The sequence below is a fragment of the Coptis chinensis genome, chromosome 1 (assembly GCF_015680905.1).
Source record: "Coptis chinensis isolate HL-2020 chromosome 1, ASM1568090v1, whole genome shotgun sequence".
Taxonomy (NCBI): domain Eukaryota; kingdom Viridiplantae; phylum Streptophyta; class Magnoliopsida; order Ranunculales; family Ranunculaceae; genus Coptis; species Coptis chinensis.
The window spans coordinates 5,080,220-5,105,106 of record NC_141456.1 but is presented as its reverse complement, the minus strand read 5'-3'; the positions used below and the strand labels follow the sequence as shown (position 1 = coordinate 5,105,106).

Below are 24,887 nucleotides of genomic sequence, written 5' to 3'. Positions count from 1 at the left end.
CTTCATACCAAGCCCTGGGGCTTGTTTTAAACCATATAAAGATTTCAACAATTTGCAAACATGAAAGGGTCTAGTAGGATCAACAAAACCTTTTGGCCGAGTCATGAACACATCCTCCTTGAGATGACCATGCAAAAGGCATTTGAGACATCTAATTGCTTGATATCCCAATTATAGTAAACTGCTAGAGATATAATAAGTCCGATAGTTGGAGGTTTTGCATTTGGGCTAAAGGTTTCATCATAATCAAAACCATGTTTTTGATGAAAGCCTTTAGCTACCAGCCTCGCCTTTATACTTATCAAGGGAGCCATCCGCTTCGTTTCAGGTCCGAAAACCCACTTGTTATCAACAAGATTTTGTGAAGGAGAAGAAGGTACAAGAATCCAAGTACCATTTTTTATTAGAGCATTAAATTCATCGACCATTGTTGCTCTCCGGTTTGGATCTTTGTCACTTTGAGTGAAAGAAGTAGGTGTACTAGGCAGAGAAGAAAGAGTAGTTTGAAGAGCATGAGGAATAGGATGTTTAGTGGTGAGGAGATATTTTGGTTTGAAAATGCCATTTTGGCTCTTGTGGTCATAGAATGAGTTGAAGAAGAAGTGTCTACAGGTAGTGCAAGAGGGTGATAAAGAAGTAATAACCCGATTAGAATCGAGGAAGATGGTGGAGTAGAAGTATGAGAAGAAGGAAAACGATATCATTGCAAGGATGAAAGAAGAAATTCTGTAGGAGACATTGAATTTGAATGTAGAGTTGTGTTTTTGAATGGAAATTCAGACTCATTGAATACAACATGCCTAGATATGTAGATACGACCAGTTTGTATATCCATGCACTTGTAACCTTTGTGATTTAAACTATAACCAAGAAAAACGCAAGATTTAGACCTTAAATCAAGCTTATTAGTTGTATAAGGTCTTAACCAAGGAAAACATGCATCCATAAGCTTTGAGATTGGAATAATTAGGTTGGACATGAAACAACTTTTCAAGAGGAGAAATATTGTGAAGTGAAACCGAAGGAAGTCGATTAATGAGATAAACAGAGGTAGAGAAAATGTCACACCAATATTTAGGTGGCATCCAAGACTGAGAAATGAGGGTTCTCGCCATATCTAATATATGTCGGTGCTTTCGCTCTACAATACCATTTTGTTCGTGAGGTATGAGGGCAAGTGAATTGATGGTGATACCATGGGAGATAAGAAAATTTTAAATTGAAATCGATGAACTCACCACCATTGTCGGGTTCGACACATTGTATTTTACCAGTCAAAAGATTCTCAACTAGAGACTTGAAAGATTGAAACACAGAGCAAAAATCAGATTTATTACAAAGAGGAAATATCCAACAATATCTAGAATGATCATCCACAATACTTGCATAATATCTAAAACCATTAATTGAAACAATGGGAGATGGACCCCAAAGATCAATATGCAGTAATTGTAAAGGTTTTACAGTTTTACAAAATGAAGAACCAAAAGTAAGTTTAGTGCTTTTGCCCATGGCACAATCAACACACAAATTAAATTGTTTTGAACCTTGAAGATCAATACTGTTGGTTTGAAGAAGTTTGTGAATAACTGCAGTAGATGGATGTCCAAGTCTTCTGTGCCAAGTTGCAACAGGAGCTTTATTGGTGATGAAAGCAGAAGGAAATAGGACTTTACTTGACGAAGTGGAGAGATGAATGGGATACAGACCATGCTCAGTTGGACCTTTGAAAAGAGTCCTCCATGTTGCAATGTCCTTTACATAGAAAGCATTTGGAGCAAATATGAGTACACAGTTATTATCATTGACAAATCGATGGACACTAAGAAGATTGTGTTGTATTTGGGGAACATGTAAAATGTCTTTCATATGAAAGTTATGCAAGGAATTATGTGGTTTAACAGACGCAGAGCCAGTATGAAGAATGGACAAACCTTGGCCATTTCCTACAAGGACTTTGTCAGCTCCTTTGTAGTCTGAGTGTATGGAGAGATTGGAAAGATCATTCGTGAGATGATTTGAAGCTCCTGTATCAGCATACCAGTAGGATTCCTTTGATGAACTAGGACCAGGATAATTGTTAGATCCATTGTAGTAAGAAGGAGAGCCAAAGATATTGTGAAGTAGAACCATCGTACTATGAACCAGAACCATGATATTGAGAACCATGAGGCTGAGGTATAGCATCATTGATATTGGCAAGCATAGCTAGTTTAGTAGGTGGAATTTGTCCTACATAGGAGTGGTTCATCTGATTGTGACAATCAATTGCCAAGTGGCCAAATTTAGTACTGAGATCGACATTTTTATAATTGTGAGACATTATTGTAACCATTAGAGCTTTGCATTGTTGTAGCTAAATCCATTTCCTCTGCCGGTGTTGTTACTATTAGTGAAATTATTTCCTCTGCCTCTATAGTTTCCTCCGGCATTGCCTCTATAAAAACCAATTTGCTTGTAATTATCGAACCCTCTTCCTCTGCCAAAACTATTTGATTGATTTTGATTTTGATTAAAAGCTGCAAAAGCTTGCACTGGATCAGCTTGAATATTGCCTCTAAGATCTTGTATTGAAAGTTCCTCACTGATAATAAGACTATGCAATTCATCAACTTGTACTGGATCATTGTTCGACCTAGTCCTTATGGAAGTAGCAAAAGCAAAGATACTCCTCCGGAAGACCTCTCGGTGTATGAAAAACCATATCGACGAAACTTGTTCACCGATGCGCAAAGGCTATCGACAAGAAATTTAAGCTTCAAGATATATACCATAGTAAGATTCCCTTTCTTTAAAGATTGAAGTTGTGCCTTGAGTTGATTAATATGAGACCTTGAAAGAGTAGATAGCCTCTTTTCCAGTTGTAACCACAATTGCCTTGATGAAGTGACACCAACAACATAAGGAAGTATTTCATTTGACAGAGTAGCGTTGATCCAGATCATTAACATCCGATCTCTTTTGAGCCATGTAGTGAAATTAGGATTGATCTTGTTTGTGGGATTTCCACATTCATCAATAATAAAACGAGAAGGGCAAATATCTGTACCATCTATATGTCCTAATAAATCGAAACTGATGAAAACTGGCATGATAACTGTTTTCCATAGTAAGTAATTCTCCCTATTAAGCTTCAGAGTGACTAGATTTGTAATGTTCTGAAAAGAATATGATGTATTACACGGTGGAACTGCCATTGGAATAGAGAAGTTAACTGAATTCAAACCTTGATCACTGATTGTTGAATGACTACGATCTTGATATAGAAATTGATTTCTCTGATCTGGAATTTGTTGATCTTGAATCGGATCACTTTGATCATTTGATTGACGATTAAGTTCATGTTGAGCTATTTGATCCATTGTTTGTTGAATAACACCGCATCCTATAAGAAGAAGGTTGTTGATTTTGATTGGTTCGAACCATTTTTCTTGATGATTTCTTGATATTGATACACGTAAAACACGTAAAACTATAAGAGGAGGTGAATCTCGATGACGATGAATCTAAATGAAGAGCGAATGATTGAATGATTACTTCAAATTGACTGAAGAAATCAATTTGAGACAAAGCTTCAAATTAGCTTTAATGGTGGATCAAATCGCACTGGGCGTAATGGCTCTGATACCACCTTAGAATATATTTTTCTCATTACTCAAAACAATCTTGATTACACCTTTATATAGCTGACATGAGTTAGTTAGTTACAACAGAATGACGTGAGTTAGTTAGTTACAACAGAATGTTCTAGAACTATCTTTGATGAGCTGGCTCTTTGTCTGAAGCTTCATTCTTTTGCTCAATTCAACCAAGGTATTGAATATAGTCATATACCAGCTCTGTACATTGTTTGATTGGAACTTGATATTTTGACTGATATGGATATTTTCAAACATCGGTTACAAGAATCGTGAGATAAATAATTACCTAAGTTTTGGTACGAGCTTATCATAGCTAGCTAATATGCTTTTAGTCAACGTCTTCTTTGCTCTTAGTCTAACCCAGTATGGATCCTACAGATGCATTTTAGAGGATACCCTGGAGACCTTTTAAGTTCTGTGAAGGCGAAGAAAGTGTGAAGTGGAGCTTCATAAATTCATTGAAGGAGGTAAGAATATAATTGTTTTAAACTGGTTTGTTTCAAAAGAGAAGCAGTACTAACAGTAGCAGCTAAAGTTGATGAATGTGCTTGGATATTTGGAGGTCTATATAGAAGATGAGTAGCAAGATAGGATTGTTTCATTGGGTGACAGTAGTAACTTTTCATACGACTCTCTATTATCCTAGGACTCTCTATTATCCTAGGACTCTTCCGACTCTCTATTTCAAGTATTAATATATTATCTAGATTTTCTCCTATTCTATTGGGTGACATTTTCTCCTAAATTTAAGGATAATGCTAAGCAGTAAAGAAAGTCAGGCAGCAAGCTAGGATAATGCTAAGAATTAGCATTAGATAGGAAGCAAGCTAGGATAATGCTAAGAATTAGCATTAGATAGGAAGAAAAGAATTACATTAAGAATTTAATAGATAGAGACCGCAGTAAAGAAAGAGAGGCAGCAAGCTAGGATAATGCTAAGAATTAGGATTAGATAGGAAGCAAGCAAGCTTGAATAATGCTAAGAATTAGGATTAGATAGGAAGCAAGCAAGCTAGGATAATGCTAAGAATCCAAAATCTTTGCTAAGTTAGCACCATCACTCTTGTCTGTACGTGCTCAGCTTGGATGACTAAATTTGAGCGCGAGAGATTCTTAGTGAAAATATGGACCAACTAATGAGAGGCAGGAATGTGTTCATTTTGTTGAGTACTGAGTACCCATTAGCATCGTGGTCCCTAATAAAAGAACTTTTACATAAATGATTTTTCGAAATCATTCAAATGTATCCATCATGATTGTCAAACTATAGGGTAAATTACTGGACTGGTGCCAAGGATACCCATATCGCCAGAGGCACGCCCACTATAATGAGTGTTAAAAATAGGTGAGTATTTTAGCCCCCGACTTTCGTTCATTTTGTACAACATGGATAACTTATAAGTCATCTAGTTTGAGAAGAACTCTGAGTGTTCTTGGTAAGTATATAGGAAACTCTTGAGCGCGAGAGATTCTTAGTGAAAATATGGACCAACTAATGAGAGGCAGGAATGTGTTCATTTTGTTGAGTACTGAGTACCCATTAGCATCGTGGTCCCTAATAAAAGAACTTTTACATAAATGATTTTTCGAAATCATTCAAATGTATCCATCATGATTGTCAAACTATAGGGTAAATTACTGGACTGGTGCCAAGGATACCCATATCGCCAGAGGCACGCCCACTATAATGAGTGTTAAAAATAGGTGAGTATTTTAGTCCCCCACTTTCGTTCATTTTGTACAACATGGATAACTTATAAGTCATCTAGTTTGAGAAGAACTCTGAGTGTTCTTGGTAAGTATATAGGAAACTCTTTGAGTTAAGCCTTTATAGCTTTGTTGAAAAACTGAGCTGTAAGTCAACTAATTAAGGTTTATTACAACACATATCCCGAGAAAATCAAGACCACCAGTTAAGCCTTTATAACTTTGCTGAAAAATTGACTTAGCTGTAAGTCAACTAATTAAGGTTTATTACAACACATATCTCGAGAAAATCAAGACCACCAGTTAAGTCCTTATAATTTTGCTGAAAAACTGAGCTGTTTTGTATTATAGATTTAAATTTAAATAGGTTAAGAAGACTCTGTAATCTTACCTTATATAATGTCATATGTAAATTTACATGCATAGTATTTTTTTCATATGAAAACTTAAATTTACATATGTAAATTTAAATTTTAATATATAAAAATATTATGCATGTAAATTTAAATTTTCCTATAAAAAAAAATTTCATATGAAAATTTAAATTTAAATAGGTTAAGAAGACTGTGTAATTTTACATATGTGAATACAAATTTACATAGGATGACATCAGCCCAGTTTGTCCTTAAGCCGAAATTATAAGTAAAGATTGATGATGTCAGCGGTCAGCCCGGTTTTCATAGGGGTATTTTGGTCTGTTTTGGTTTTGATGTTATGCTTAAAATAATAGAGAGGTTTTATGCATTTGTTCGCTCTTGGGGGGTTTTTGTATAACAATTTTTTGGTGAGAGAGATTAAACCCAAAATCTGAAATTAAATGTGACAATAACTGTTTGGGTGGTACGTGGCCACAATATTAGTGGTGGTAGATTCTACCACCCGCTGGTAAACAAATTCTGACTCCCAATTATATGCTAAATCAGTCCCAAATATCTTGGCCAAAGATTTACAAACTTTTACTTTATCATAATCTAATTGATCGACAAGGCTATCGATGTTAACAAGTTATGACAAATATAAAAATAGACAACTGACTACATGTATGACTAGCTAGATTTACGTGGCTCAGCAATACATTTTCTATAGCAAGTAGCAATAATGAATTAAAAAACATGAAACAAAAATGTGTTATTAACGTATAGCTGGATTATGAAACCTCGACTTTTAGCAGAGTAACGAAAATATGTTACACGACACGTAGAACAAACTACATTACCCCACACCTCATTTCGACTATAAGATATATTCTTAGCATCAGAATTGGATGGAGAAGAAGAAAGAACCCCGGACATCAGGGAGATAAGGGGATCAAACCCTCTTGCCCCAATAGCACATATGCACCTTGATCCTACAACAAATGGATGTAAAACATCGCGACACCCCATCCACATACAATTTATTTGTTTGTGAAAGAATGCGTACTTCAGAATTCAAAATCCATCCCTAAGATGATGGAGAAAAGCAAGAATTCAAATTCTATTCTACAAATACACATGAAAGATGGTATACTAATTAAGTAATAAGGTATTGTTTGGTCATGAAAAGATGAATCATTGATTTTAAGAATACGATGCTAGATTTGAATTCCATAAATACTTTGAATTATTGTCTAATTGTAACCAATAAAAAGGAATATCCAACTTTAATTATAATAATATAATGTACTGCACTACTTTAAAATGGATTAAGTCTCTTTTCTTTTTTATCAGTTTTCATCTTATCTTCCATATCATCAAAATTATGCTATCCACTTAGCATATACTAAACATAATCTAAAATTTAAGTTCCCTTATAGTACAACATTTAACGAACCCAAGTATATGCCCCTACTTTGCATCTTTTAATCGTGACCATTCCATGGTTTCAGGGAGATGCGCGACTTAGCTTGATAGAGAAGATTCCGATGCTTGTGATGTGCGATTATTTGTTGCAAAAATGACACACTGACACCACCGTATAAATATATGGAATATGGTCAGGTAGGGAGGATCACTGAAGACTTTGATAACACATTAGTACGACGGACATGAAGTTATATTCTTTAGATAACAATTGGTAATTGTTCTGCATTTGGCAACAGTGCATATTTTCATTTACTTTTAAGGTGTCGTGTACGCATATTCTTTATAAACAGAAGATAAATTTTCAAATAGATTCATTAATCACCCATCAACTCATTAAATTATCAACAATGTGTTGACTAATTTGTGGATTATACACACTGCTACCACTTTTCACCTCATCATTAGAAGAAGACCCAAATTAACCATTGAAGAAAAAGTAAACACATTACTTTTCACTTGGCTTTACTCCAACAAGGTCAGAAGGTTGCACAACTAGCTGCAAACAAAGCTATGTAATGATAATATTTTATGAATCAAACTAAGACATATATATGCATCCACAATTGTAGCAGCATGAGTTACAGAAAGTAGAAATGAAAAACATATCCTACAAAAAATTGATCTTTTTTATTAATCATTAACTCTTTGTCATGTAACCTTTTCTTGTTTGTTACAATGTCTCATGTGGGCGCGCTGCTTATTAAATTTGTGTCATGTGTACATAATCTGATAATCTTACAATACTATATTGAGAATTCATTTCATTCATGGTCAGGTTATTTTATTAACATTTCAAACATGAGACTAAATTAAAAATGTTTACGGATGTTAGATAGAATCTCTTGCAGGCTTGCAGCCACTAACTACTACGAGTGGAGATTAACATACCACTATAATACTTATCCAATTAGTGAAGTATCCACTAAGAAATACTGATTAGTGAAGTAACCAGTTTTAAGTCCATGTAATCAGAGTTTCGACGTAATTTGTTTATTGGACTAGCAAAGAAAGAAAAGGTCAAATAAATTTTAAAAAAAAATTGATAAAAGAAATTGATGCATATCTGACGTAGTTAGTTGTTCAATGATCCTTCTGGGAAAGAGTTCATTTTACATGAAGATTCGTGTTTAACACGTTGTGCAACACTATAATGCATGTACAGCTGAAAATCCATTGTATCAGCGAAAGAAAAGAATTGCTCAGATAGCTTTGTTTGACAGTTGACACTAATGTAGTAATGTATCAAATGATATTGATCCAAGTTGTTATTTCCTGGAGAATGATCACCAACATCATGAAGAGATTGTAATTGAGGATATATTCAAGGTGTGCCAATCTTTGGTTTCTGACTTTTTGAGCATGATCAATGCATGATATTCCTCAAAGATGAAAAAAAAATTATTTTTCTAAAAAAGAACTACAACAGCTTATCATCCGTTAAAGGTTGTAACTATTGTATGACACATACATGTAACATTCGGTTTTGCTTCAGGAAATCACCTACCTCAAAGTAAAAAAGTAACATACCTTAATCAATTCAGTCAGGCAGGATGTTCATTCAAGTTACGGCAGTCTTTTTTCACCAAAAAAAAAAGTTGTGGCAGTCTTTTAGATTAATGGGCCATGTGGCCATATGGGCTTTGGGCTTACGTTAGCATTTGAGTTGGCTTTGGATTTGACGCGGTTCAATATTCAGTATCTTGAGGCTAGTTTGTCCGTAGATTTGGATTAGGCTAGTTTGACCATAAGGCCCAGACGAGTCATTGGTTCTTGGGGTTCATGAGCAGGCTCGTCCACTTTCTTGGGTTGGGCTCCGGCTTGGTTAAATTCGAATTTCGAGTGAAAAAGTCAAAAAAGATGTCAATCAAATCCAATGCAAATTTGCAATCAACACAAATAAAACCTAAACCCTGCATCACATAACTATATGGAGAACACTAGGTGGGATCTTCAAAGATTATCTATGAACGTGTGATGTTATATTAATTATTCTAAAAAATATTTGTAACTATATATGCAGAACTATTATATATGAATATTATATTGATCACTCATCCAAATTTCTTATAACGTGAAAACCCCACTATCCATTAAAAAAAAAAGTACTTACCCTTGATAAAACTCTTCAACTTCATTTTGTTGTTTAATAATAGAAGTTAGATTAAAGTTTTGTGAGATTACCTAATAAGGCGAAGTTCATATTGAAGCTACTTGAATAGAAAGGTGTTCCCAATCATACGAAAAAAGATAAGATAAACACTATTTTAAATGCAAAACTATACTTATCGAGACATTCCTACAATATATAACACAACTATGTTTTGAGGTTAGTTTAATGCTTCATTCAATTGGTGATCAAATTAAGGTCAACATAGATGGGGCTTCTAGAGGGAACCCAGGTCCAGCTAGGTTGGGTGGATCCTTTAGAAATGTTCATGGTGATTTTGTCTTACTCTTGAGCAAGGGTATCGGAATTGTGGACAGCTATACAGCCGAGTGCATGGTTATATTGGAGAGTGTGGAGCTTGCCCTTTCAAAATGATGAAGCAATCTCTAGGTGGAATCATATTTGGCAGCAGCTGTCATAGCTTTTAAGTCATGGGGCATCCCTTGGCAACTCCTATGTAGATGGAAAATTTGCACGGCGAAGGTGCAAAGCTTGAATGTGTAGCACAACTGGAGAGAGGCTAACCTAGTCGCAGACTAGACGGCAAAATTTGGATCTTTCTTAGCTGAGAATGAGGCTTTTGTATCAAATAACAGACCCCCATGGCTATATGAATGGGAGGTTCCATATGGTTGCTATTTTAGAATATCTTGAACCTACATCGTATAGCATGTAGGTTCTACCACTCCTGTACAGTTCTTTTATTTCATTTCTTTCCTTAATTCAATTTACACTACCAAGCAAAAAAAAAATGTTAGTTTAATGCATTTGCATCCAGTTTCTGATTTTCAATTCCATTATTTATTTTTTGATGTTAGTTCAATGCAGTTGCATTTAGTTTTTGATTTCCGTTATTTATTTTTTTAGGGTAGTTCAATGCATTTGCATCAAATTTCCTATTAATTGTTCTTTGAGGTCAGTTCAATGAATTTGCATCCAATTTTCGATTTTTTGTTAATTATTCTTTGAGATTATTTTAATGCATTTGCATCCAGTTTTTGATTTCTCATTTATTATTCGATAAGGTTGCATTTGCATTTAGTTTCTGATTTTCCGTTAATTATTGTTTAAGGTTAGTTCAATGAATTTGCATCCAGTTTTCGATTTTCTGTTAATAATTTCTTGAGGTTAGTTTAATGCATTTGCATCAAGTTTATTTTTATAGATTAGTTCAATGCAGTTGCATCCGGTTTTCGATTTCCCATTAATTATTATTTAAAATTAGTTATACGCATTTGCATCTTGTTCCCAATTTATAGTTAATTTTTCTTTGATGTTAGTTAAATGCAGTTGCATCCAGTTTCTGATTTCCCATTAATTTAATCATTGAGGGTTAATTCAATGCATTTCCAACCAGTTTTCGATTTCCCGACAATTATTTTTTTATGTTAATTTGATGTATTTGCATAAAAGTTTCGATTTCCCGTTAATTATTCTTTGAGGTTAGTTTAATGCAGTTGTATCCATAGTCCGATTTCCCATTAATTACTTTTTTAAGATTAGTTTAATGTTTGTATTTGCATCAAGTTTCCGATTTTCCGTTAAATATTATTTGAGGTTAGTTCGATGCATTTACATCCAGTTTTCGGTTTCTTATTAATTGTTCTTTGAGCTTAGTTTCATGTAGTATTATATATATTTTAAAATATTTGTCATTATTGGTTTGCCGTTATTTTTTTATTATTTTTTTTTATACATGTGAGCTTGCATTTTAGAATATGAATTGTGAAAATTTTTCTATTATATGTTTTATGATGTTGTTTTTTTATATAATTTAATTTTATATATATAATTTGTTTTAGTTTATATATATATATATATATATTATAAAATTAGAAATTACATTATAGTGTTGAAAAAAAATTCAAAAATTCAAAAATTTAATTAGAATATGTTGTAATTACTGTGATTTTTTAAATCATTAACAATGACTAAATGTCTAAATCCCAAAGTGGATGATGCATTAAATCTATCCAACTTTATTTGTTTAGGCCCATATAGACATATAGTGCATATACAATACAATTTTATTTGTTGTCCGCTTAGTTCTGAGTGTACACTGTTACTTATTTTATGATTAGCTGACTTTTATTTTTTCTTTTTGTCCCAGTCACATGTGTGGTTAACAAATATAGAAAGTAAATGTTCAGGCAACTCAATTTGTTTTTTCCTTCGTTATTTCATTGTCTTTTTCTAAAAAAAAAAATTTGCTATGTTAAACTTCACCTAAGATTAGTGTGGAAATTATTCTTCGTGGCGTAAGAGTTTTAGGAAAATCGTTTTCAGTAGAAATTATTGTTTTTAGCAATTTGGTTTAGGAAAAGTTGGAGAATCTATGAAAATCTAGATGGGATTGTTTACTTCTTTATATCATATTTTTTTACTAATTAGTAATAGAGTTTAGAAAAAACTGGAGTCTAGTGCTCTAATTGTCTGATTTTTCATATTAGTCTCATACTTTTTAGTAATTAGTCAAAGAGTTTTACAAATATTTGGAGACTCTGTGAATGCTCAAAAAATAGAGCCAAGAGGGTACAACTATAATATATATCTAAAGACCAGAGAAAATAGCACCATATATACACACACACGTAAGCGTGTCTATGGATACCCGTTTAACCGGAACTAAAAATCGAAATCAGAGAAAAAATTATGGTCCCGGTTCTTATTTTTAGGAACGGTTTAAAAATGAGTACTAAAAAAACCAGACCATATAGAATTGAAATTAAATGGTTTTTTAATCAGAAAAACCAGACCAGAACTGAAACTAGACCGGAACCGAACGTTATCGTACTTTTAATATAAAAAATATCAAAATAAATAATATAAAAACTCAAAACGTTCATTTATAAATTACTAAAATTTATTTATTAGTGTAATATGTAGTTTTCATACTATTTAATGTTATAAATAATATAAAAATAAAACTTACAATCTTAAATATATGGTTTTATTTAACTTATTATTAAATGACATAATTATTTATATCAATATTTAAAAAACGATTCGTGTGCGGTATTTTTGTGTTTTTAGTACATATTTTTTAATAAAATCAATAAAAAAAAAGTATGTAAATAGTAAATATCTTAAAAACTGAAATAAATAACTTGAACCGAGAACACCCGCTAGGAACCGATGGTTATGGGTATGGTTCCACAATTTTAAAAACCATAATGAACTGGAACCGTAAAATTAAATGGTTCTTGGTTCTTACACCACTAAGAACCGGACTGTTGACACCCCTATACACACAGACTAACTAGTATGTGCACATACTACCAAACAAGATTTACAATTAAGGAAATGATTAAATAGTATTACCCCCTTCCCCCATACTAGGGGTGGGAATTTGGCCCTAACAACCTTAACCCGGCCCTGACCGACCCGACCCTAAGCCCTATAAAGCCCTCACAACTAAAGCCCTCACAGAGTTTAGGGCAGGGCCAACCCGACTCTAAGGTCTTCTAGGGTGGGGCTAGGGCTAAGGTTCAAACATAGGCCTAACCCTAATTCACCCATACATAAAGCTCTAGTTATAGTTTCACATTTTCACTATAAATACACGTACCATAATTGTCCAACTCTTTGTTAAATATTTTAAATTAAAATAACATTGTCCTTTGTAATTTATCACTTACACCCAAGGGTACTTTCAATAACTTGTCTTATATAACAAAAACTTGTCAACCTATCTAGCAGCCATGAAGAACAATAAACACTAACTTAATAAAAAAAAAATAAGACTTTATTCCTTTGATCATCAAATCAAAGTCTAGAACTTATTATTCTCAATTTATTTTCCCACTTACTTCTTATAAATTATATTTTTATTCACATCCAAGCCAAGTCTAGAACTAAAGGTTTTCGGCCACACCATTAAAAGTGAAATACGAGAGGTAAATTTGTAACACGTAAACCAAAAAACAATCTTTGTCTGAAAAATGGCATTTGTAAAACGAAGAAAATATATAGGCTTGGCCTTAAAACCCGACCCTAAAACCCGGCCCTAAAGCCTTTAAAGAGGGCTTAGGGTAGGGTCAGGGCTTGAGATTTAGACTTGTGGCCCGGCCCGACCCAACCCTATACTGACTTTAGGGCCGGGCTTACCAGGCCTTAATATCTAAAAGACTTTTAAATATTTAGGGCCGGGCTAGCCCGACCTGGCCCATTGCCCACCCCTACCCCATACACAGTCAACCCAATTTAATGTGTATTTGGAGGGTAGAGACCCTAATTTCCTATTTAGGGGGAGGGGTAATACTTATTTAACCCTTAAGAAAATAAGAAGTGTGAACTCAAAAACTCTCCAAGTTAAGGCCCTTTGGGCCCAAAATCTAGATGGTCCATTTAATTGCCCAAGTGTAGCCCTATGTGGAAGATTCGCTAGATATTTAAAATTTTAAATGGAGAGATATCTAGAATGTCCTTGGGATGTATACGAGATATCTAGAATGTTTATAGAAAAGTGTATATATTTTCTAATAACCATTGGATGTATGACGTGTTGTAATCTAGATCGAAGATTCATTCCGTTATAAATAGGGGTGGGGTTCTCATTTGTAAGTGAAGTTTGAGTGAATAGTATAAGTGCCCATCTGAGTTTACATCCAGATCCATGAACTGCTGTGGTACTTGAGTACCTTAACACTACAATCTCTCCCATTATTTCTCTCTTGCTTAAATTATCTCGAAGAGCCTCTCTTTCTTGAACATGAAGACAAGTAAGACTTTTTTACTTTGTAAGAGCATCTCCAATAGAGGGTGTATATATACACCTCCACATAAGTGTCATATAGGATATAGGTGCTATTAGGATTTTATAACTCCTCTTACACACTAATAATTTCCACACCTAAAATGGTATCCAATGCAACAAAGTTTATGAGTTTATAAAATTAAAAAAATGAGAAAAGACGACGGTCAAAGTCCGTCGCAAATTGGTTTAACTAAAAAGGAAATAAAATGCATTGTCACTTCGAGTAACACTCGTGGACTTGAAATAAAACGCATGTCACTTCGAGTAACGTCCATGGTTAACTAAAACTGACGCAACCGATAAATGACAGTCTTTGCCCGTCGCAAACGTTACAATTTTCAAAAAAACAAAAAATAGAGATGAGTTTATGTAACATCCGAATTTTGTTTTAGTTGGGACGTTAGTTCAAGTGGCACCCAAGATGTTTATTAACTAATAGCAGGATGGAATTCCCCACTCTCTCTATTAACTATTAGCTTATCACCTGAGATTTACACCCCCCATTGAAAACAAGTTTTTGACATTTAGAGTGTAAACTTTACACTTTAAACAATTTACACCTCCCATTGGAGATGCCCTAAGGTGTTCTCATATATATATATATATATATATAGAGAGAGAGAGAGAATTCCTCACCTTCAATCCCAACTATAACTGATTTTGTCTAGTTACATAGGCCAAGTTATCAAATAAAAGCTACAATTAATAATTTGCAACAATTAACACTTGAGGTATTAATACTTATAAAAATCTATTTAGACTCCCTTAATAACTCTCTAGGGACTCTATATCTTAGGTGGCATCCAAATTATATTTATATTTCCAAAAATCAAAAAACAAAAATAGAAACAAATAAATAACTAATATCTTACCTAATTAATTAGCTAAAACTCAATATAGTAACAAACAAATAATAAAAAACTTACCTATATTTCATCAAACAAAAATGAAATAAAAATCAACGCCCAAAAAATTCACCTTCTTCATTATCAATCATCTCTATCTTTTTCTTGTTACAAAGTTTCACTTTTTATCACTTTAGTTTATATTAATTTTGAATGGGGATTTTTTTTTTTTTTTTTTTGTATGTTCTCTATCTATTGACGTGAACAAATGTATGAAGAAAGATGATGGAAGATGAATGTTTTGAATATAAAAATGGTGTGACTTAAAATAAAGATACAGTAGAAAAGAAAATTAATTAATATTATTCAAAAAAAAATTTTGCGTTAAGTAAAATTGTATTTTTTATTTTTATTATTATTTTTTTTGTAGAAATATTGGTAAGTTTATTTTATTTATTTGTTACTATTTACGATTTTAGTTATTTAATTAGGCAAGTTATTAGTTATTATTTTGTTTCTATGTTTATTTTTTGATTTTTGGAAAGAAAAAGTGGGATTTGGAGGCTTGTAGGAAATGGAGTCCCAAGAGAGAGTTATAGAGTAAAAATGCTCTAATACTTACATAAAAAAAGACTACAAAACTTGCAAATTGTATAAGCAATATAATGTTTCTACTTTCTATGTATGCTACATTTTTTTTTGGTAATTTGAAATTTTCATTATTATACAGTGCGATAGGTACAGGTTGCAGTTACATCTATGAAAAGTAAAACATTTATACAATCTGGCGGTGTAGAGAACCATAAAGAAAGTTCCCTCATATCTAAATTGGATAGACTTGCAGGCAGATTTGAACGAACAACTTCTGGATTACCCCACCAAGTTGAATCACTTGCTTGTTGTGATGCAAGTTTAGTCATAGCGTCTGCGACAAATTACACTCCCTATACATCCATTTCAAGATATAAGTTGGGTTCAAATTGAACAACTCTTTTATATCACCAATGACAGCACGGAGCTCCCATAGAACTTCGGATCGGAGCATTGAGAAGTAATACATTGGTATATATACTTGGAATCAGTCTCAAAGATCACATTTGTAAGTCCTAGTTTATGCGACAGTTGCATACTAGTGCGAAGTGCAATAATTTCAGCTTGCAAAGTTGATCCTGTACGCATAGGATAAGCAAATCCAAGCAAGAACTTACCAATGACATCATGCAAAACTCCTCCAGCACTGGTAGGTCCTGGATTACCCAGAGATGAACCATCCACATTGGTGGGGACATCCAATAAAGAGGAATTGTTCTTTTATCATCCCGAATGGAGTTGGAAGCTACGTTAAGATGGAGTAGATGTAGTTCCTGTGCAAACTTTTGACTCAATCGAATAACAGTCAGAGAATTAGGCCTACCATGTACTGCTTGAAACCGGAATTTATTGCGTTCAAGCCACAACTGCCACATTGTGGTGGCAAAAAATATCAATAGATAGGTGGAATCAATGTCTTGAGCAAGGACTTTGAGAACATCTGCCATCCAAGAATGAAAATTGACCTGCGATGCTTGGTTAACAGTATGACAGAAATTAAGATCAAACCATACCGCACGAGCAAAAGAACAATCGACAAAAAGATACATAGCTTATTCATCTTTATCAATGCATACATAACAATATGGGTCAATATTGAATGATTTTGCTGCTAGTAAATCAGCCGTGGGAATTACACCTTGTGCGTCTTGCCATAGAAAAAAATCGAATCTTGTTAGGCACCTTTAATGACCAAATCCGCTTATACAAAGTTGCTGGAATGTCCTCTGTATGATTTCTGTACCCACTTTGCTACACACAAAATGACCGTCTGTATGATTTCTGTACCCACTTTGTTACACACAAAATGACCAACACATCAAAATCAAAGTTGCAAACTCACATAACAACACGTCATTACGTGCCGCCAATCCCCATCTTATAGTTAACAAATGAGAAAAGCGACGAACACATGGCACAAAATGGTGGGCAGACTAAAAAAACGCTTAGTCACATACCCATTTTTCACTTTCTCCAGACTTGTCCATTTTTCTTGTCCAAAACAAACATTCCAGTTCTCTCATTCTCAATGATGCAATATCAACCCACACATTCATTCTCTCATTCTCTTTCAACACAAGACAAAACAACAGAAACAATGTCATTAAGAAGACTAGAACAAGAACAAGAGAAGCAATCTTCTTCTGTTACACTTCTTCCTTCTTCTTTCAATGATGAAAAATTGCCCATCTTGTCTAAAGATTCTAACTTTGTTAACAGCAGTTTTAGTACTAGTACTCAAAACCAACAGAGAAGAAGAAAGGGTCCTAGTAATGCTTCTTTTTCTCCTCAACTTTCTCGACAACAGTCTTTTAGAAGAGATGTTGGGCATGCTGCTGCGGAGACTTTTTTGCTAACTCGCCTTACTTTTACGCTCTTACGATACCTTGGGTAATCCTACTACTATTTTTCTCTAATCTGTTTTTTTTTTTTTTGTATAAAGTTTGTTTAGTTGATTTGTAGAACTTGAATTTCATTTGGGGCTTTGGCTGTTTTGTTAGTTTAGCTTGAATTGGTATGTGAACACTGTTAGAACTTATAATTAGTTTATGTTTATCTGTTCATGTTGAAATTAAAATGAGTTACAATGTTCATTAGAGTTTACAACCATGGCGTCCAAGTGCTGTACTATTTTTCTAAGGATTGTGGCATTTTGCGCATTTTAGTCTTTCTACAAAGAAATTATAATTTGCTGTGATGTGGGCAGTGGGCAAGCTCTCTGAAAATATCCCATCATGTGCACTACATAAAAGCTGGCCAAAGAGGTTTGTCAAACTGCGTCGGCAAAAGAACAGTCCCAGAATAGGTGCTCATATATTTGGCCAAACATAGTAAATCATACTTACCTTAGCTTTGATAGTTGTACTCGTTACTTTTCATTATATGCTTTTTACTTATTTTTTATATAGGATTGTAACAGATTGAATGATATTGTTCTAGCGCAAAGATAATCAATGGTCCTCTTTTACGCAGTTGTGTTGTAGTTGTAACCTGCTACATACTTTTGTCTTGTTTCTGGAAATGCATTTTGATCATTTATTTTCTTTCAGGGTAGGCTATAGGTGGATCATAAAGTTTCTTGCGCTTGGCTGTTATGCCATGCTTCTAATGCCAGGTTTTCTGCAAGGTAATGTGGAATTTCTGCCTGTTACTTTTAATGTGGCATTGTGCCAAGTTAGTTATGAAGTTTTATTTCAAGAATTGGGTTTTAAGGCTGCTTTTACTGGAATTCAGTAAGCAAAATTTAATAAGAATAAGAGAAACAGAGAGAGAAGATAAATTGGGATGGGGAGTGCAACATTTAGTTTTTCGTAGGCTGCATCTTTCTAGAATCTATCTAAATGTGGTGGTCTTATTTATGCCCCCTGCATACTAAAGCCACCTATGCAACATAATGAAATGGAAATTCATTATAGTTTTCATATCTTAGATTACCGCATAGTCCACATTTTTTCAGAGCTTAACAGAATTCTGTGGTCATTTGCAGTTGGATACTACTATTTCTTCTCAAGTCAGGTCCGCAGAAGTATAGTTTATGGAGAACAACCAAGAAATAGGTACAGCTTTAACGATTTTCTGTACTTTATCTATTTGGACTGATCGGACACAAACTATTGAGTGGATTCCCTCAAAACTAATTATTCAATGTTTTTATAGGCTTGATCTGTATCTACCTGTAAATTGTGAAGGACAAAAGCCAGTCGTTGCATTTGTAACTGGTGGAGCATGGATTATTGGGTAAGCACTTTTCTTGAAATTGTGGGTTGAATTTCTTTTAGTTTAAGACTTATGTGGAGTTGAGGAAAATATTTAAAAAGTAAATGTACATGTTTAATAAGGAATCTCAATCCAGAACTGTTATGGATGGTATACCTGAGAATGAAGAACCAAAATGTATTTCGTACTTAAAAGATTAAAATTGAATCTGAGGCTTTTCTTTACAGGGAAAAATGATGAAGATGTTACTTGTAGGCTTTAAAACATTTGCATAAACAGTCTTCTGGCATTTTATCCACCTAGTTCAATACCTCAAACTGATAGTTTTGGTCAAACTCTTATTGACATTTTCTTCTACAGGTATAAAGCATGGGGTTCTCTTTTAGGGAGACGGTTGGCAGAAAGAGATGTTATTGTTGCGTGCATAGATTACAGGTGATCTCTAAATGCACGTAACAGTAGGGATGTTATCAGTTGCATGCTGTACCCAAAATGCACGTAACAGTCTTTACATAGTTACATCCATATTATACCATGACACAACCTAGGCATGTGGAAAATTCCAGATACTAACCAACTTAATTTGGCATGAATCTTCTAATCCTTTTGGTTACAGTATTAACATTGAGAATATGTGTAGTATAACCTGATTATACACTTTATTGTTTTTTTTGTATCATTTTTTTAATTAATTAATTTTTTTATTTTTTTAATTATTTTTCTAAAGACAATAAGACTTTGCTATCATAGAGTTAAATTGTTGTTTAACAAATGTACCAGCTAAATCCTCAATGTTCACAAGTTCAATTACATGGACATGCCATATTTAAAAAAACAATCAATGTCGGATACGTATCCACGTGTCCGTGTTGGACACACACAGACACATATTGTATGTGATATACCTTAATTTTTTATATTTCGCCGTGCCAGTCAGACACTTCGTATCCGTGTCAATGTAACTTAGTTCACAAGTCACAACTAACCTCTGATGTGGCAAAAGCACCCACCTCCACAAACATGCATATGTAACAACTTGAAAGGCGGTTCAGCCATAGTGGTTTAAGTGGTCATGCCTAAAACTATCATGAAATTAAGTTATCAACTGATCTAGGATTGTTGTTATCTTTCTAAATTATAGCTTCTTCTTTCGTCCGCCGTCTTCTCTTCTGATCTGTGGTTAACTATCAACTAGCTCCGACCCACTTTATAGACCTTATCCGCCTAGGCGCCTACTATTGGCCTCTTAATTATGTTAATAGTTTAATGCTTTCTATTTGCTTTCAGAATATAACTAACTACCCATTGGAATTTGGCATGAGGAACCTTTTCTTGTATTATTTTGGATCCTTGCTCATATATGATTAAGACTGTTAACTATGTTTACGAATAGATGTTTCTACCTTCTATTCATGTGCAAAGATGTCGTGGTTGTTGTTGTGTACAGAAATTTTCCCCAGGGGACAATCAGTGATATGGTGAAAGATACTTCCGAAGGGATTTCATATGTCTGCAATAATATTGCTGAATATGGAGGTGATCCTAATAGGTAACCACTTTATGTGTCTTATATTTGGTAACTTATATGCTAATATTTTAATGTTTAGTAGTGGTTGTTCACTTGTTCTTGTAGGATCTATTTAGTGGGGCAGTCAGCAGGTGCACATATAGCTGCATGTGCTCTTATGGAACAGGCAATCAAGGAATGTGATGAAGGAGAGAGTGTGTCATGGAGTGTGTCCCAGATAAAAGCTTATTTTGGTATCTCTGGAGGGTAATTATTGTTGGTTTGGCATGATATGGAGGATATGATTACATATTCTTACTGAATCCCCATAAGAACTGATAGAACTAGACAATGCTAACAATCCAAAATCTACCCTAAGGACTGAAGTTTTGTGACACTGTCATTTGAGAAAGGCTTACTGTGGCAGTATGCTTTGTCTTCAAAATTATGATCTGGTTTTTAGTAGCTAAACAAGCTTCAATGGTTAACAAGATTGTAGTCTCTACTCGATCTACTCGTGTTGAGAAGATCTTAGATGCTACCAACAACTACAACAAGAAAACAACAAACGCTATACCAATGACATAGATCATGTTTTCTTTGCAGTTGCATACTTGCATTCATTACCTCTGGTGGATTGTTTGATTCTATTGTTTTCACTTTTGCTTTCTACTTGTGTGTATTTCCAATTTTACTTCTTTTAACAGGTACAACATATTTAACTTAGTAGATCACTTCCATGGACGAGGCTTATATCGTTCTGTCTTTCTCAGGTATTGACAGTCATCTGTACTCATGAATTCTATTAATTATTACTTTCTTTGGCACTGACACTTCAAAAGGTCATAACAGCATAATGGAAGGGATGGAATCCTTGCGGAGGTTTTCTCCTGAAGTAATGGTACAGGACCCAATTATGAAAAATGCAGTTTCTCTCCTGCCTCGTATTGTCCTTTTACATGGAACTTCAGATTATTCCATACCATCCGATGCCAGGTGTTATTCTTGTCTCTGTAAAGTGCGAGTACTATTTATGTTCTATTTCAAGTAGGATTTTGTTATGCATTTTTAGGAATGTCTTATATTATAAAGTTTCTTTGATAAGTTTCTTATCATGAATGCATCTTTTCAATTCACACAGATCCACAATGAGAATAGTTTGAGCATTGATTTAAGCATGTAAGGCAAACTTAATTTCTGATACTGTTTAAGTGACCATCCCACTTAAGGTTGGGATTCCAAAACTAATACACCAAATTCTAGTGATGGTAGATGACGATGGGAAAATAAATTCTACACTGTTCAACTATCTGATTGATTAATACTGCACTCTTCCCAATCCCATAATTGCCATATGATTGTACTGAAGTGCCGTAAGATTCTTGTTGTCGAGATATGACTCCTCTCCTGCTCTTCAATTTTTTTTGTAGCATGAGACGAGTTTTATGAAGTGTCAGAGGTTATTACTTATATTGGACAACAGTATCTAAAACGAATCCACTATTAGACAATGAGCACAATGTCAAGGAGTTTTAATCCTTTACTAATTAGGTGGCCTTATAAACAGTTTGTGATCGTTTTCAAAGAATATCAAATTTTCATTATTAAAATTGCTAAGAATCCCCGAAGTGTAATGATGGACATTAGAGATATACACTGCATTTTGGACTGTACAAACGCTGTTTATGAACTAATTTTGACCCCTTTTTGTTGCCAAGTACTGTCGCAAGTAGTGAAAAATGGAATTCTGTTGTAACTTCTCATTCTGGTTTAGAAGTCCATCTCTGCTTTTATCCATAATTGCTATATTGACCTCTTCTACTTTCAGTTGAGTGATTGCTCAGAGTTTTACATGCTATTAGCAAGTAGTAATGCATTTTTTATGCAGTGAAACATTTGCTGATGCTCTTCAAAGAGTTGGGGCTCAGGTTGAATTGATTTTGTACAAAGGAAAAACGCACACAGATTTGTTTCTTCAGGTAAAAGGTCAATATGAAAGGCTCGTTCTTCATTTTTCTTAGTTGCAAGTTAGTTGTGAGCAATGCATTCTCACATTTTTCTTTGTCCAGATATAAAAGCAGTATGCTTAGATATGAAAATACATACTTCGATTTAGGTTATAGCCTTATAAGTAGAAATTAGTAGAAAATGAGGATCCATGTTAGAGGCTCTACTAATTGGATTTAAGGCATGGACCGTGGTGATGATGACATATATCTGCAGTCCTGCTGATCAGCCAGGGGCACTTGCTAGCATGAATGTGTAGTACTTCATAACATGCTTTGTTATTTGGATACACACGTAACAGAATTTTACTATTGCAGGATCCGTTGAGAGGTGGAAAAGACGAGCTGCTCGAGGACTTACTTTCTATCATTCACGCTGGTGACACAGAAGCTCCTGCCAAAAATTCCTTTACAACTCCAATAAAGCGCCTTGTTCCTGAATTCATGTTGCAATTAGCTCGCAAAATAAGCCCCTTCTGAGCATTTTGAGTATCAATATTAATCCTCACCTTTCGATAGGTGTTTGTATAATGTATATGTTGTGAGATCAGTTAGTATTGTGCCTCCCATAGTTTTCTCAGTTTTCCACTCCATTTAGTGTATACCGGCCTGTTGTACCCATATAGTGTCTGACTGCAGTAAGTCCATACTTCAGAGCTTATCTCATCTTCATGATTGATTTCAATCGTGTTTTGGGATTGCTTAATTTGTTATTATTACTGAGCAAGCCGAATAGACAGTTTATTCCCCCCACAAGTAGCTGATGTGTTTATAAAGTAGAAATAGTGATTAGGTTTCCAGAGCGCTCTTATATTTTGCCTTTATAATAAGTTCTACTTGAAGGTAACCAAAATTTTGCAGTCAGCAAATGGGTGCATTGTTTTTTTAGCTGTACCTCTAGGCTCTATCTTTTGCATCTCACCTCCCTAAGCCTTGCTCATCTGATTTTTGGTATTACTCAATTGTCTTTAATCAGCGTAGGGTGTGTTTGATGCACAAGGGAGTTGGTACAATTTTCACTGGAGTTTCTTGCCATTAAAGCATTCCATGGCATTTGTCAACTTCTTCAAGGTTTGATAGAGAAATCTTCCACAAAAATATTACAATGAACTCTAGGCCATAAAAATTGAAGTATTACAATGTTCTCGAGGCTGGGGGAAGTGCCCTATGCTCTATTTGAAATTGTCCACTACAGTGTCGGTTGCTAGGGGGAAAAAAACTCCCCATTTCCCATTTCCCATGAGCCATGCGAACCAAGTGTCCTTGCTGAAGTTCCCAACGAGGTTGCATGCAACCTTCCACCTATCCAGTTTCCAGTAGCAAAATCATAAGCAAACACATCACTACTCATTGATTGAAAATGTTTACTCGCCAAAAGCCCAAAACAAGTCTATAGTTTAGATATTTGGGTGTATGTTGTCGGCTTTTAGTCCATATTTCGCTCGTTTTTCAGCCCATCCTAATAAGCGATTGCTAGACCACTGTATGATATATGTGATCTTCTAATTCTGCATGAAGTATTACTGTATGTGGCTTACGCGTCCCTTTCCAAATCTGAAATGGTCTGCGCATCTCACCAGGTTTTCTCCTTATTCGGCTCTCTATATAGGGTAATTTCTGTATACAGTTATTTGGTTGTTTAGGATTGTATAAGACAGGTATGGAAAGCAGTGCATCATGTGTTTTACTCCTTCCCAAAGAGCTATGGGAGCGAGCTGATGATATTACCAAGCCTGAAAGATTATATACTGTTCAGTGCAGTTTGTCGATCATGGAGATCCATTGCAGCAGAGAATCAACATTACCTTCATCGACTACCGTGGTTAATGATCTCTCGAGATAAAGGTACACAAACCGGCACATTCTATAGTTTATTAGAAGCCAAATTCTATAATCTTAAGCTGACAGATTTAGCAAGTGAGTTTTTGCTCCGGGTCATCCCAATGCTATTTAATAATGGCAAATCGCGATGGTAATTTTCTCTTCAACCCATTTTCCCAAGATCATATAAGTCTTCCAAGACAATATGTGCCAATTAGTGACTATCATCCTAGACAGTTAACGGATTTAAGGTACTATTTTCGTAAGGCTATTCTATCATCAATGCCTGGAGGCACTTTACAATTTGTAGTTGCAGCATTATGTAACAGAGTTAGTATTATTGAGATGTGTAGACCTCACGACCCAGAATGGTCGGTTTTTGGTACTGATAAGAAAGAAGATGAAGAATATGTACCGTGGGAATATTTGTCTGATGAAGAGGATCAAGTAATTGTACAGTATGTAACTGTAAAGGAACTTGGTGATGACGAATTATTTTCAGACATTTTGTTCTATAAAAGGATGTTATATGGCTCAACCCGGATGAACGGACTGGTGAGCTTTCAGTTGCAGGATTCAAGCCTAATCGGATGTGGAAATGTATTGAGCGTGCGACCCATGAATAGGCCCATCGAGGCATCGATACAGATGAAATAATTGCCACCTATTTGGTGGAATCATGTGGAGATTTGTTGATGGTTTATAGATTTTACAACCTCATCTTTAAAGAACTAATGAGCAAACGTTTCACCATAAAGTTCTTGGTATTTAAACTTGACCATTTAA

At 34.5% G+C, this 24,887-nt stretch overlaps 1 protein-coding gene across 3 annotated transcripts; it reads left to right on the top strand.

Annotated features, from left to right (window-relative positions):
• The first annotated feature begins 16,967 nt into the window (after positions 1–16,967).
• LOC147521557 (isoprenylcysteine alpha-carbonyl methylesterase ICME-like) lies at positions 16,968–23,036 on the top strand. Of its 3 annotated transcripts, none has more exons than XM_086573831.1 (11): positions 16,970–17,441; positions 18,101–18,177; positions 18,538–18,607; positions 18,708–18,788; positions 19,128–19,202; positions 20,215–20,316; positions 20,401–20,541; positions 20,982–21,047; positions 21,127–21,270; positions 22,163–22,253; positions 22,599–23,036. In XM_086573831.1, the coding sequence occupies exons 1-11, from the start codon at positions 17,080–17,082 to the stop codon at positions 22,758–22,760; spliced, it is 1,371 nt and encodes a 456-aa protein (XP_086429957.1). In that variant the 5' UTR covers positions 16,970–17,079; the 3' UTR covers positions 22,761–23,036. The 3 variants fall into 3 exon arrangements, with proteins under 3 accessions (XP_086429990.1, XP_086429957.1, XP_086430020.1); XM_086573894.1 differs by having other exon boundaries at positions 17,124–17,441; positions 18,106–18,177; XM_086573864.1 differs by lacking the exon at positions 20,401–20,541 and having other exon boundaries at positions 16,968–17,441.
• Positions 23,037–24,887: the final 1,851 nt, after the last annotated feature.

Excerpts from the sequence above, each read along its gene's own strand:
- LOC147521557 (XM_086573831.1), top strand. The coding sequence starts at position 17,080 with ATGATGCAATATCAACCCACACATTCATTCTCTCATTCTCTTTCAACA. Across the intron at positions 18,178-18,537 it reads AATGCCAGGTTTTCTGCAAG|TTGGATACTACTATTTCTTC; the intron begins GTAATGTGGAAT and ends GGTCATTTGCAG. Across the intron at positions 21,271-22,162 it reads TCCATACCATCCGATGCCAG|TGAAACATTTGCTGATGCTC; the intron begins GTGTTATTCTTG and ends TTTTTTATGCAG.